General features: G+C 44.0%; 1 protein-coding gene across 1 annotated transcript; it reads right to left on the bottom strand.

Moving 5' to 3' along the window:
* Nucleotides 1-175: 175 nt before the first annotated feature.
* ankrd37 (ankyrin repeat domain 37) lies at nt 176-3,165 on the bottom strand. The gene is made up of 4 exons (XM_023998356.2): nt 3,008-3,165; nt 2,326-2,475; nt 1,477-1,568; nt 176-1,121 (listed from the first exon to the last, which is right to left on the bottom strand). The coding sequence occupies exons 1-4, from the start codon at nt 3,032-3,034 to the stop codon at nt 878-880; spliced, it is 513 nt and encodes a 170-aa protein (XP_023854124.1). The 5' UTR covers nt 3,035-3,165; the 3' UTR covers nt 176-877.
* Between the last annotated feature and the right edge of the window lie 9,289 nt (nt 3,166-12,454).

Here is a 12,454-nt window from a genome sequence, read left to right as displayed (position 1 = left end):
AAAATGGGGGGACTAGATGCTTAAATTGCTTTAATTTCTAAACAGTAAAACAGTATGAAAATACCCTCAAATAAAAGGTGACATTCTGTACGGTCAGAAATATGATCTCGCATCCAAAATGCTGGAGTATAGAGCCAAATTAAAAGATATAGTTTCACTGTCAATAAATACATAGGGGAGTGTACCTCAAAAGATTTGCACTGTAAACAAAGGACTGTGTAAAGTTGATATGTACATCTGAAACTGGTGTCCACAGAATCAGAAGGTCCCATATTGCATCTGAGCATGAAATGCACACGGTGGTTGTTTACTTGTGATGGCTAGGCCCGGAGCCTATGCTGAGCACGTGCACACCTCAAGACAGTGGAAAGATTTCAATTGCATACACCTCGCATCATCGTCTCATTCTCAAAACCCATTGGATGAGAGAGCCGGAGGTCCCTCCCCTCTGACCTTCTCCAATGGGTATTGAAAAAGCGGGGAGTAAGCAATTGAGATTCTCCCAGTGTTTAGCCCTCTGAACCAAAGTCTAGGCAATAGCAGCGGGAGCTAACAAGAGTCCTAAGTTCTCAAAGCAAGGTTACTCATCACATGAGTGTAGTTTTCCGAACCATCTCCGCAACACACGTCTGCCTCTGTCACTGCAGGAGAAGGATGCATTCTGCTCCTATCCAAGTTAACCACTGACATTATACTTGCCAATCATTGGCACACAAATACATAGGAGACTCACAGACACACCCCAGTAAGTGGTTAGGAACAGAGACGGGTTTGGTGTCAGACACAGTAGTGGGGACTTCGTCATGCATGTCCTGTATTGGACTTGGCTGAGAAAGCGTTGTCCTCCTTTTCGAATTCTAGAGGTGCATTGTTAAAATCACCAGTCTCGAGCCCTCTTTCTGTCTTGGGCCCCGGTGGCAATGAGTGCCCTCTTCTGTCCTGCTACCTTACTGCTCTGGGCGCCAGTCAGCGGGCATGCTACGGCCCCGGCAGGCATCAGAGGAGTGCTGCTGCTCGTCAGGAGTCGCGTCATTCGGAGTGTGTTCAGGAATCGTCCGCACTCCTCGAATCCGTACGAACATGCCAAATCTTCAGCGGTTCTGCCCTCGTTGTTGCAAAGTCTGCTCAGGAAAAAACATTGGAAAGGTCACAGATTGTAAAATCAACTGGCTGCATGGAAACAGTTGCCAAAATATAATGGTTTAAACTCATTTGAACCAACTTCAGCTCAGGTAATGCCATCAGTGTGTARAATTTTATTGACAAAATTAGCATCAGTCTGAAAATAGGTATTTAGCAGCTTAATTGGTAGAGCATGGCGCTTACAACGTCAGGGTTGTGGGTTCAATTCCGAGGACCACCCATACGTAAAATGTATGCACGCATGACTAAGTTGGCTTTGGATAAAAGCATCTGGTAAATATTATATATTAACATCTATGCAACTGTTTAGCGTGTGTGAAATTTGACACTCACCCAAGTTGGGCATCACTGGCAACGAGTACGCTGATGCATTCCAAACTGCCGGCCTTGGCGGCTTTGTGCATGGGCGTCTCCCCATTGTTGTCCTTCAGCAAATATGAAATAATTTGGGGTAAAGAGAAACAAGTAAATAAAGACTGGTGTTTTGGATCAGTTGAAATGAGAACCTGTAAAATGAGCTTTGCCTTTGTAATTTTCTGGATCTTGAGCAATGGATCTGGTCAATGTGTTTGTGATCCCTTATTGAAGTTACACTGCAGTTACTGTGTCCAAAATATTAGCCTACACTTTACTGCAGTGTCACGTAACATCTTGCAACTATTTTGGGATGAAGAATGATATATCAATTGAAAGCTCACATTTGATGTGTCATGTTGGCCTTTTATTTAGAGAAATATATGCAAAAGCATTGGGCAATCTTATTGTATTGTTGGCCCGTGGACCAATCCCCCTCCCACTCAGTCAGGGTCTCAACTTACTTTTGAGAGTTAGAATTGTAGAATACACAAAGTGCCATTTTGAAATGTGGTTGTGCATCAGCAGTCTAGCCAGCTATTTAAACTTGTAGTAATCATGGTTGAATTGCCAACCATGGGCCCCCATTTCACTCTCACTCAAATATCATATTAAAAACTGCAAACATCTCTCCACCCTATGGCAAAATAAGTASAATTGCATAAAATTCATATGCCACATGGCAAATAATTTATCTTAGAGCCCCAAAAGGCTTGGGTGAATGTGTGTGTATGTTTGAGAGTATACTGCCCCGCGAGCCACTGTGGCCCCCATCCCCATCAAAGTTGCCCATCCCTGCTATAGACAGACAAGTGAAAGTGAATCTACCTGCTGATTGGCATCAACTCCCGTTTGCAGTAGCCATAGCAAACAAAAGGCTTGTCCGCTGCATGCCGCCAAGTGTGCAGGGGACTGTCCCAACACATTGCTTGAGTTGACAGCATCTCCGCCTTCGAATAAGTTACTAATACAGTCCAGCTGCATAATACAGGAAACAAAGAATAACATAGATTAACGCTAGCTACGAGTATATTACATCTGCGCCTACTCTGTTATTCTGAAACGTGTGCGTAAAAAATGGTTTCCTTTTCATATGGACCAGTTGGTGTCACATGAACGTGAATTGCGTGATAAATTGCGTTGTAAATAAACATATAGCCTAGATATGATGACTATGCATATAATGTCAGAGTGATTTGTGAAGCAAAAATATGGCCACCTTCTAAACATAGCCTAATTAGAGTTAGCCTTGCCTACAGATAATTCAGCAAATGACAAACCATGTCGAAAACTTGGAAATGCCATTTTTATATAATTATGGCCTACCTTTCCTTACTCTAACTAAACAACAAAAATAACACAGTAATGCAATATTAAATACATTGTATAAACCTGCAATGCCAAAGTTATAGGCTAAATAGTCTATAATGTCAATATTATAAAACACATAAACAGGGCGGGTTGGGTTAAATGCGGAAGACAACTGCCTAGGTATCCCCCTTTCCCTTACCTGTGAGTCGGAATCGAGCAGAAACATTATCAGATCTAAGTATCCCCACTAGAGGTTTTTAACTTATGCGCACACAGCCGTTCCTTCGATGTAAATAAACCTATACAGTTGGTTGAAAGAACACAAACACGAAAGCAGGCTGCAGCCTATGCTCAACTGACACGTGACATTGATAATTTGTTCATATCCTAGTAGGAACTAGGAAACTCGGAAATGTACGAYTTTCTAACTGGTTGTAGTTATACACGTGCTGTGTTCGGATAGAAAGTCGGAAATGTCCGAGKTTTCTTGTTCCGACTAGCACTCGAACGCGACATTACCATGCGCGATGAGCATGGATTTAGCCCGGCGCATGTATCCATACAGGCAGGTCTACCAGAGAGGATGAGGTTGTGCGAAACAACACGTACGCACAGGCGGTTGTAAGGGCGGGCTTGCTGGCTCATGTCAATCTGCTGATCTGGGCTCGAGAGCTTTCTGTTTACTTTATATTAATCGGCAAGTCATTTTCAGAAACACTTTCGGGAATTTGACCATTTAATTTTTTTTGAAAATGTAATATTGTTGAATGTTTTGAAAGCAATGTCTATATTATTTAGAAAACGCAGAGGATCAAGGAGTGTGTGTCAAATGTGGAATGAGTTTGTTCCTTTCTCCATTTCTGATGTATTTTAATTTCCCCAATTTGGCATAGGCCATTGCATTAAATTAGTTTACAAAACACATATGCCCAAGGAATTTGACAATAATTTTTCACGATTTTCCCTGAATGCATTATATCGACTGATAATTCATGTGCTTGCTTCAGTAAGAACAACTGTTTCCCCCAATAATCAGTGGTGGAAAAAGCACCCAATTGTCATAAAGTAAAGATATTTTCTATTAAAGTAACTCAAGTAAAAGTGAAAGTCACATAGTAAAATACTACTTGAGTAAAAGTCTAAAAGTATTTTGTTTTAAATATACTTAAGTATCAAAAGTAAACATATAAATAATTTCAAATCCCTTGTTTTAAGCAAACCAGACAGCACCATTTTAGTTATTTTTATTGACTATGGATAGCCAGGGGACTCCAACACTCAGACATAATTTACAAATGAAGCATTTGTGCTTAGTGAGTCCGCCAGATCAGAGGCAGTAGAGATGACCAGGGATGTTCTCTTGAAAAGTGCATGCACTAGACCATTTTCCAGTCTTGCTAAGCATTCAACATGTAACGAGTACTTGTGTGTGTCAGGGAAAGTGTATTGAGCAAAAAGTACATTATTTTCATTAGGAATGTAGTGAGGTAAAAGTAGTCAAAAATGAAAATAAATTAAAGTACAGATACTTTTAAGTATTTTTACTTTACACCACTGCCAATAATGTACTGCACTGTAAAGGTGTTACTGTAACAGTAACTAAACATTTTTTTTTTTAAATACCGTATTCATCCCACAAGGGGGAATGGTGTAGGCAGCAGTGCAAATAGGTAAAACAACATAACAATTAACATATGAAACGATCATAACAACTGCCAAATACCTTTAAAATGTCACCCTGCTCTGCAACTAGGGGCTTGATTCAATCCGTAGCACTGAAGATCTTTGCTACAGTACGATAGAAATGCAAAGGTCATGTTCCCACATTAGCAGAGACTGCATTCACTGTAAACACTGCAGCTCTGTGCTAAATCCGAAATTAGCTTCGCTATAACTCTGAACTTTGGCGATTCGGATTGAATCGAGCCCTAGGTATGCAACTCGTATGGAGACGTGTTAATAAGTATTCAACTCGTATGATGGCATGTGTTATGGGCATCAGCAAACAGATGAAGGAACTATCAGTTGTTATGGGCAATGCAGCACGAGTGCCCTACCCCCACAACTACACCTTATTTTAGCAGCCCATACCAATAGCCCTCCTACATCCTGCAATATAGTAGCCTTCATCACCTGGAGCCTACAAGCCCCAACCAAGCCGAAACACTGATACCGGGAGTCAGCCCAACTCACTCCCCGGTGAGACCCTCTACAACCTCCCAAGTTGAACTGACACAGCTGGTTCCAGCTCCTCAAACCGAGTCCCAGTCAATCCAGCCTGTCCGTCCAACTTCACCGATTGGGCCACTACCAGGTCTAGACCCAGCTCAGCCTGCCCAGTCACCTACACGACCTGGGCCACAGCTACATCTAGACCCAGGACAGCCAGCCCAGTCTATGCCACATCCTGGGCTACAGCTAGCCTTAGACCCAGCTCAGTTTGCCCAGTCACCCTCACGACCCGGGCCACAGTAACCTCGTCCCTAGGCTATTGCGCACAGTGCATATAAGCCTGGGATATCAACCAAAGTTGGCTTTACTGGGAGTGACTATAGAATTATATAGGAGTGACCTGCTGAGTAAAGTATATGTCATTATTTAATTTTTGCGAATCAAGCGACTGCGAGGCGTGGCTCTGTGCTTGTGGTGTGCTAGGGAGAGGGTTAGGGGGAAGGTGTTGTGGGAGATGATTCCTGATGACTCCTTGCTGTCCCCAGTCCACCTGGTCACGCTGCTGCTCCAGTTTTAACTGTTCTGCCTGTGGCTATGGAACCCTGACTCTCTCTCTACCGCACCTGCTGTATCTAACTATGAATGATCGGCTATGAAAAGCCAATTGACATTTACTCCTGAGGTGCTGACCTGTTGCACCCTCTACAACCACTGTGATTATTATTATCTGACCCTGCTGGTCATCTATGAACGTTTGAACATCTTGGCCATGTTCTGTTATAATCTCCACCCGGCACAGCCAGAAGAAGATGGCCACCCCTCAGAGCCTGGTTCCTCTCTAGGTTTCTTCCTAGGTTCTGGCCTTTCAASGGAGTTTTTCCTAGCCACCGTGCTTCTACACGTGCATTGCTTGCTGTTTGGGGTTTTAGGCTGGGTTTCTGTACAGCACTTTGTGACATCAGCTGATGTAAAAAGGGCTGTATAAATACATTTGATTGAAATTTGATTGATGATTGGTTGGTAGATTAAGCCGGTTAAGCCCATGCCTATGCGCCAGGTGTTTAGAACGGCTCTCTGTAATGGCTAACGAAGGCCAAGTTTGACACGTAGGTCCACCAGACTCTTTTGGGCGGAAGTGTCTGGGACCTGGATTCGGGCACAACTACCTCTAGACAACAGCTCAGCCAGCCCAGATACCTAACCGGCCTGTGCCACAGCCACAGCTGTATAGGGAATATGTATACAGTGTTATTTCATTATAACCATTGACAGGCAAGGTATATTTTACAGGTATTATTTTGATAACCTTTATGGTATACTGTTATGGTCCACATGCTTATGTGCATTTCTCCACTTGTTCTGTATGAACSTATACAAATGGTGTCAGATAGTCTTCTATAAAATTATGCTGGAAGGGATGGCTGGATCCTAAAATGTGCTATTTTGTGTGTTTTTTTGCATTGTTTGTAACATATTTTGTACATAATGTTTCTGCCACTGTCTCTTATGCTTCTGGAGCCTCTGGATATCAGAACAGCGATTACTCACCTTAAACTGGACAAAGATTTCTTCTTTAACGAGTCTGACGCGGAGGATATACTGCTGCTCTCGGACCACGCTCAAATCCCCGTCATTGCATGAAGATGAGACGCCGCAGATCTGGGTGCCTTGTGAGAATTAGTCGGGGTGTGGGTAACCCGCCTCTACCATCCGTACTATTGGCCAACGTGCAATCGTTGGAGAATTAACTGGATGAGCTCCATTCGAGACTATCCTACCACCGGGATATTAAACACTGTAATATCTTATGTTTCACTGAGTCGTGGCTGAACAACGACATGGATAATATACAGTTGGCTGGGTTTTCCATGCATCGGCAAGACAGAACAGCTACCTCCGGTAAAACGAGGGTGGTGGTCTGTGTCTATTTGTCAATAACAGCTGGTGCGCGATCTCTAATATTAAAGATGTCTCAAGGTTTTGCCCGCATGAGGTAGAGTACCTCATGATAAGCTGTAGACCATACATTTACAGAGAGTTTTCATCTATATTTTTCGTAGCTGTATATTTACCACCATAAACCGATGCTGGCACTAAGACTGCACTCAACGAGCTGTATAAGGCCATAAGTAAACAAGAAAATGCTCATCCAGAGGMGTCGCTCCTAGTGGGACTTTAATGCAGGAAACTTAAATCCTTTTTTACTTAATTTCTACCAGCAATCTTTATTGCACTCCACACTGCCCTTTCCCACCTGGACAAAAGGAACACCTACATGAGAATGTTGTTCATTGACTACAGTTCAACGTTCAACAACATAGTGCCCTCTAAGCTCGTCACTAAACTAAGGACCCTGGGACTAAACACCTCCCTCTGCAACTGGATCCTGGACTTCCTGATGGGCCACCCCCAGGTGGTAAGGGTAGGCAACAACACATCTGCCACACTGATCCTCAACACAAGGCCCCTCAGGGGTGCGTGCTTAGCCTATTGGGAGGAGGTCAGAGACCTGGCAGTGTGGTGCCAGGACAACAACCTCTCCCTCAACGTGATCAAGACAAAGGAGCTGATCATGGACTACAGTCAAAGGAGGGTCGGGCACGCCCCGATTCACATCAACAGTGCTGTAGTGGAGTGGGTCGAGAGCTTCAAGTTCCTTGGTGTCCATATCACCAACAAACTATCATGGCCCAAACACACCAAGACAGTCGTGAAGAGGGCACGACAACACCTATTCCCCCTCAGGAGACTGAAAAGATTTGGCATGGATTCTCAAAAAGTTATACAGTTATACAGCTGCACCATCGAGAGCATCCTGACTGGTTGCATCACCGCCTGGTATGGCAATTGCTCGGCATCCGACCGCAAGGCGCTACAGAGGGTAGTGCGTACGTCYCAGGACATCACCGGGGCCAAGCTTCCTGCCATCCAGGACCTCTTTACCGGGCGGTGTCAGAGGAAGGCCCTAAAAATTGTCAATGACTCCAAGACACCCTAGTCACAGACTGTTCTCTGCTACCACACAGCAATAGGTACCAGAGCGGCAAGACTATGTTCCAAAAGGCTCCTTAACAGCTTCTACCCYAAGCCATAAGAATGCTGAACAGTTAATCAAATGGCTACCCAGACTATTTGCATTGACCCCCATCCTTTTTTTACGCTGCTGGTACCCCTTGTATATAGCCTTACTTCTGTTGATTTAGTAAATATTTTCTTGACTCTTATTTTTTTAACTGCATTGTTGGTCAAGGGCTGGTAAGTAAGCATTTCATGGTATGGTCTACACCTGTTGTATTCGGCGCATGTGACAAATACAATTTGATTTGAGCTTGTTTTGTTAACACCGCCTTCTTCGTCATCCTTTAAGTTGACGTCATGTCTCTATCAAAGACAGTACAGTTTTAATATAGGCAGAAACTGTTTATCCAACAGAAATCCCTGATCACATTTGTAGGTGATGTCATGGCGACGCTGGCTAGCTAAGCTCATGCGCAGAAACATTGGACTGGTCGTCTTGCGCTGGACTGCGCATATGCAGACGGCCAAATCAACGGCACTCCTTTAATATAAAGTTGTTTTTGACGAAAATGAAAACGTGTCCGTTTGGTATGTTTCAAAGCCATTTGGCCTGTGTGTCCATAGCTCTGCGCTGCCACCTAGTGGCGCTTATATTCATTTTTTTTCAGTTTTTTCCTACTGGTGCATTTTTTACATTTATTTATTTATTTTATTTAACTAGGCAAGTCAGTTAAGTAAGAACATTTTTTTTTACAATGACGGCCTACCCAGGCCAAACACTAACCCGGACAAGCCATACTGGCTGGCAACGTTCTTATTACTTGCTTGCTAGCTAGCAAACTACGCCTAACTGACAGTCGAGTCAAAATGTGCAGCCAGAATAACAGCAAAGTAGCCGCATTTGCATTTGTTTAAGCGCCCTAGTGGTGCAGTGGTCTAAGGCACTGTATCTCAGTGCTAGAGGCTTGATTCCAGGCTGTATCACAACCGGCTGTGATTGGGAATCCCATAGGGCGGCGCACAATTGGCCCAGCGTTGTCCGGGTTAGTGTTTGGCCGGACTCTGCCCGGAATCAAAATGAATGACTGCCCAGAATCGGCCCAATGTATTTTCCGTCTACCGGAATTCAGAGGACTTTGCCGTCATCAAAACAGAATCCCCTCAGAAGCGGCCCGATGCTAATTTAAATAAATGTATACAAAATGACCCGATTTAGTCATTTTAATTGTATTTTTTGATCACAGAAACGATGAGAAAATATGGAAAAATAATGAAATGTTAATTATATAAAGCAGCCCGTGTAATCATCTGCCAGAGAGTTGCTCCAATCGCCCCGAGCCCCAAGTAATACATTTGAGCCAGAACTCACTACAGAATTGGCCCGAGCTCAATCCCCGCATCCTAGCCATAAGTAATACTGCCGAAGGCGGCCCAGACTCGGGCCACATGACGTCGGCCGAGTCTGACTCTGCCAGACAGTCGGCCCGATCAACTGTGCTAGCTGGGGTAGGCCGTCATTCTAAATAACAATGTGTTCTTAACTGACTTGCTAGTTAAATAAAGTTGAATTTAAAAATAATAAAAGCTGTTTTCTAGTGACATATATTTGGATACATTCATAACAATGAGCTAATGGCATAGAAAATGTGTTCACTCGTCAGGACACGTCACACCACGAGCACAACCGTTCCTATTTTTAACTGGCGCTTTATTCTGTAGATTTAGTCAGAATTATCACCTTCCGTGAGAACTATAAAGTAAATGAAAAATACAGTTAAGCACCCTCTTACACCTTATTCTTACCAGTGACTTATTAGCTTGGTATAACTCTGAAGTGCTTACATACATAAACAGTTTAGCCGGCGCTATAACAGTATTAGATTAAACACATGAATAAAGGAAAATACCTCATTGGCTGTTTTACAGAAGGGAGGAAATCAAACTTCACACTTATTATTCCTGGCATGAATTCACGCTTCATCCTTAATTATTATAACGTTACCATCCTAACATATACGCTTCAAACTTTATGAACTACACCCGATGACATGAAAACTTAGCTAACACAGCGCGGGATTGCCTTCTCTCCAAAAGTGTGTTGCTACAATAAGGATCCCGTTACAACAGTTATTAGCTACGTAGTTCCGCTTGTCTTATCATTTCCCCGCACAGCGGACACGTAAACACACAATTCAAACACAAAACAACGACATAACCTGTAAGTCTAACTGGCAGTTACACTCCCACCAATCACCTGTGATTTCTGTGAAAGGGGTCTGCAGGTTTCTTGATCGGCTTCCAGGAGGGTGACTGTCTTATGGATGGGCCTCTCCAGATAGGTGGGTTTGGTGATGCGTTTACCTCTCTCATCCAGGGTTGAGTCGCTGATCAGTAACTTGAATCTTACATTTACATTTACATTTAAGTCATTTAGCAGACGCTCTTATCCAGAGCGACTTGAATCTTCTCACCCGGCCATCCTGTCTCGGGTACACTTCTGTAACTTTTCCAATTTCCACTGGTTGCGTGGTGCAGTATCATCTTGCAAGATGACAATGTCATTAATCCTTGCGTTTCTTCTGTCTTTATTCCATTTCTGTCTGTGTTGATTGTTCTGAGGTATGAGCACTCTCCATAACCTGAGGTACTAGCGTCGGAGAAGTGATGGAGCTCATAACTCTGCACCTCCTTGAAACTTGATGGCAAGTAGGCTCGTTGAATCCTTACTTCAGACAAGATTTGTAGACATTGGAGCCAGAATTCCCACTGGGAACGTAGGTCATCTGGAAGGGGGTCATCCCAGTCGATCTTGTCACGACACATCTGCTGCACGATCTGCTTCCCTGCCAGGACAAAGGGTGCCACAAACCCAAGCGGATCATATACAGAGGCTACTGTAGACAATACTCCTCTTCTTGTGAGTGGGCGTTCCTTGACAACTACTCTAAACTGTATCTCGTCTGATGCGACACACCACAGTACACCAAGCGCTCTCTCCATGTGTGGTTCACCCAGAGCCATATCCAGGTCTTTGGCACCCTCGGCACGTTCTTCCTTGGGAATTGTGGCTATTGTGGCCTTGCTGTTAGAGATAAACTTGTGCAAACGGAGTTTGCCGATGCTGCAAAGCTCTCTTGCTTCTTTCACCAGCTGGGGCGCTTCAGCTTCAGACGATACGCTCGTCAACCCATCATCAACATAAAAGTTCCTTTCTATGAACTGGATATACTTCTCGCTGAAGCTTMCTCGTTCTTCGGCAGCAAGATGTTTGAGACCATAKTTGGCGCAACCAGGAGATGAAGCTGCGCCGAACAAATGGACCTTCATAMGATACACTGAGGGTTGAGACTCTAGATCTCCGTTCTCCCACCAAAGGAACCGTAGATAATCTTGGTCTTCTGCTTTCACATGAAGCTGGTGGAACATGCGCTCTACATCACACATGATTGCAACTGGACCCTTACGAAAACGACAAAGGACGCCCAGCAATGTGTTTGTCAACTCTGGACCGGTAARGAGATGGTCATTCAAGGACGTCTCTCGAAACTTAGCTGAGCAGTCAAAGACGACTCGTATCTTCCCAGGCTTTTGTGGGTGATAAACCCCATGGTGCGGGATGTACCATGCTGGATGCTTGTTAATTTCCTCTTTGGAGACCTTCTCAGCATCTCCACAAGCTATGGTCTCTTCCATGAATGCTGTGTAGTCCTTGTAGTACTGCTTGTCTCTCMTTAGCCTCCTTTCCAGGCACTTGAGAYGGTGAACTGCACATGTTTTATTGTTCGGCAGGTTGGGTCTTTCTTCCTTAAACGACAGCGGCATCTCATAATGTCCATTGTCCTTGCGTCTGATTCCCGCTTTCATTTTTGTCAGGAACCGGATATCCTCTTGAGATATGAGGTCCTCTTCTGCAGTTCTCTCGTTGAAGTCGGATTCAAGCGTCTTGATAATGTCCAGTGCTGTGATTACCTCTCTTACGCGTGTTCTACTAACATAGTGTACTTGATTTGTGACGTTGGAAGAAGATTGAAGGCTTGGCATCACCTGTCTAACGATAACCCGATGACTCACTCCAATAGCGTCGCCATGGTCGATACATGGGTTTCCATAGCCGACTATGCTCCAGCCAAGGTCTGTTCTCTGAGCAAAAGGCTGATTTTCCTTACCAGACACAATTTCTCTTGGAAGGAGAGCCTGGGAGCAGTTGTAGCCAATTAAGAGACCGACATCACAGCTCTGTTGAGGAGCAATCTCCTCTGCAATGTGTTCAAGATGAGACCATGCTCTTGCAGTCTCTGGAGTAGGAATATGATCTCTGTTTGCAGGAATAATAACTCTCTCGAGTAAGGTCGTGGCAGAGGGATTTTTTGCTACTCCAAGTACCACCCTCTAAACCTGCAAACCAGACAGCTTTGGCCAGGGGCACGAATTGATCGGTAATTCCTTGAAGCTATTC

The sequence above is a fragment of the Salvelinus sp. IW2-2015 genome, linkage group LG13 (assembly GCF_002910315.2).
Source record: "Salvelinus sp. IW2-2015 linkage group LG13, ASM291031v2, whole genome shotgun sequence".
Taxonomy (NCBI): Eukaryota; Metazoa; Chordata; class Actinopteri; order Salmoniformes; family Salmonidae; genus Salvelinus; species Salvelinus sp. IW2-2015.
Note: the sequence above shows the minus strand (reverse complement) of the source record. Positions and strands in the feature narration are given on the sequence as shown.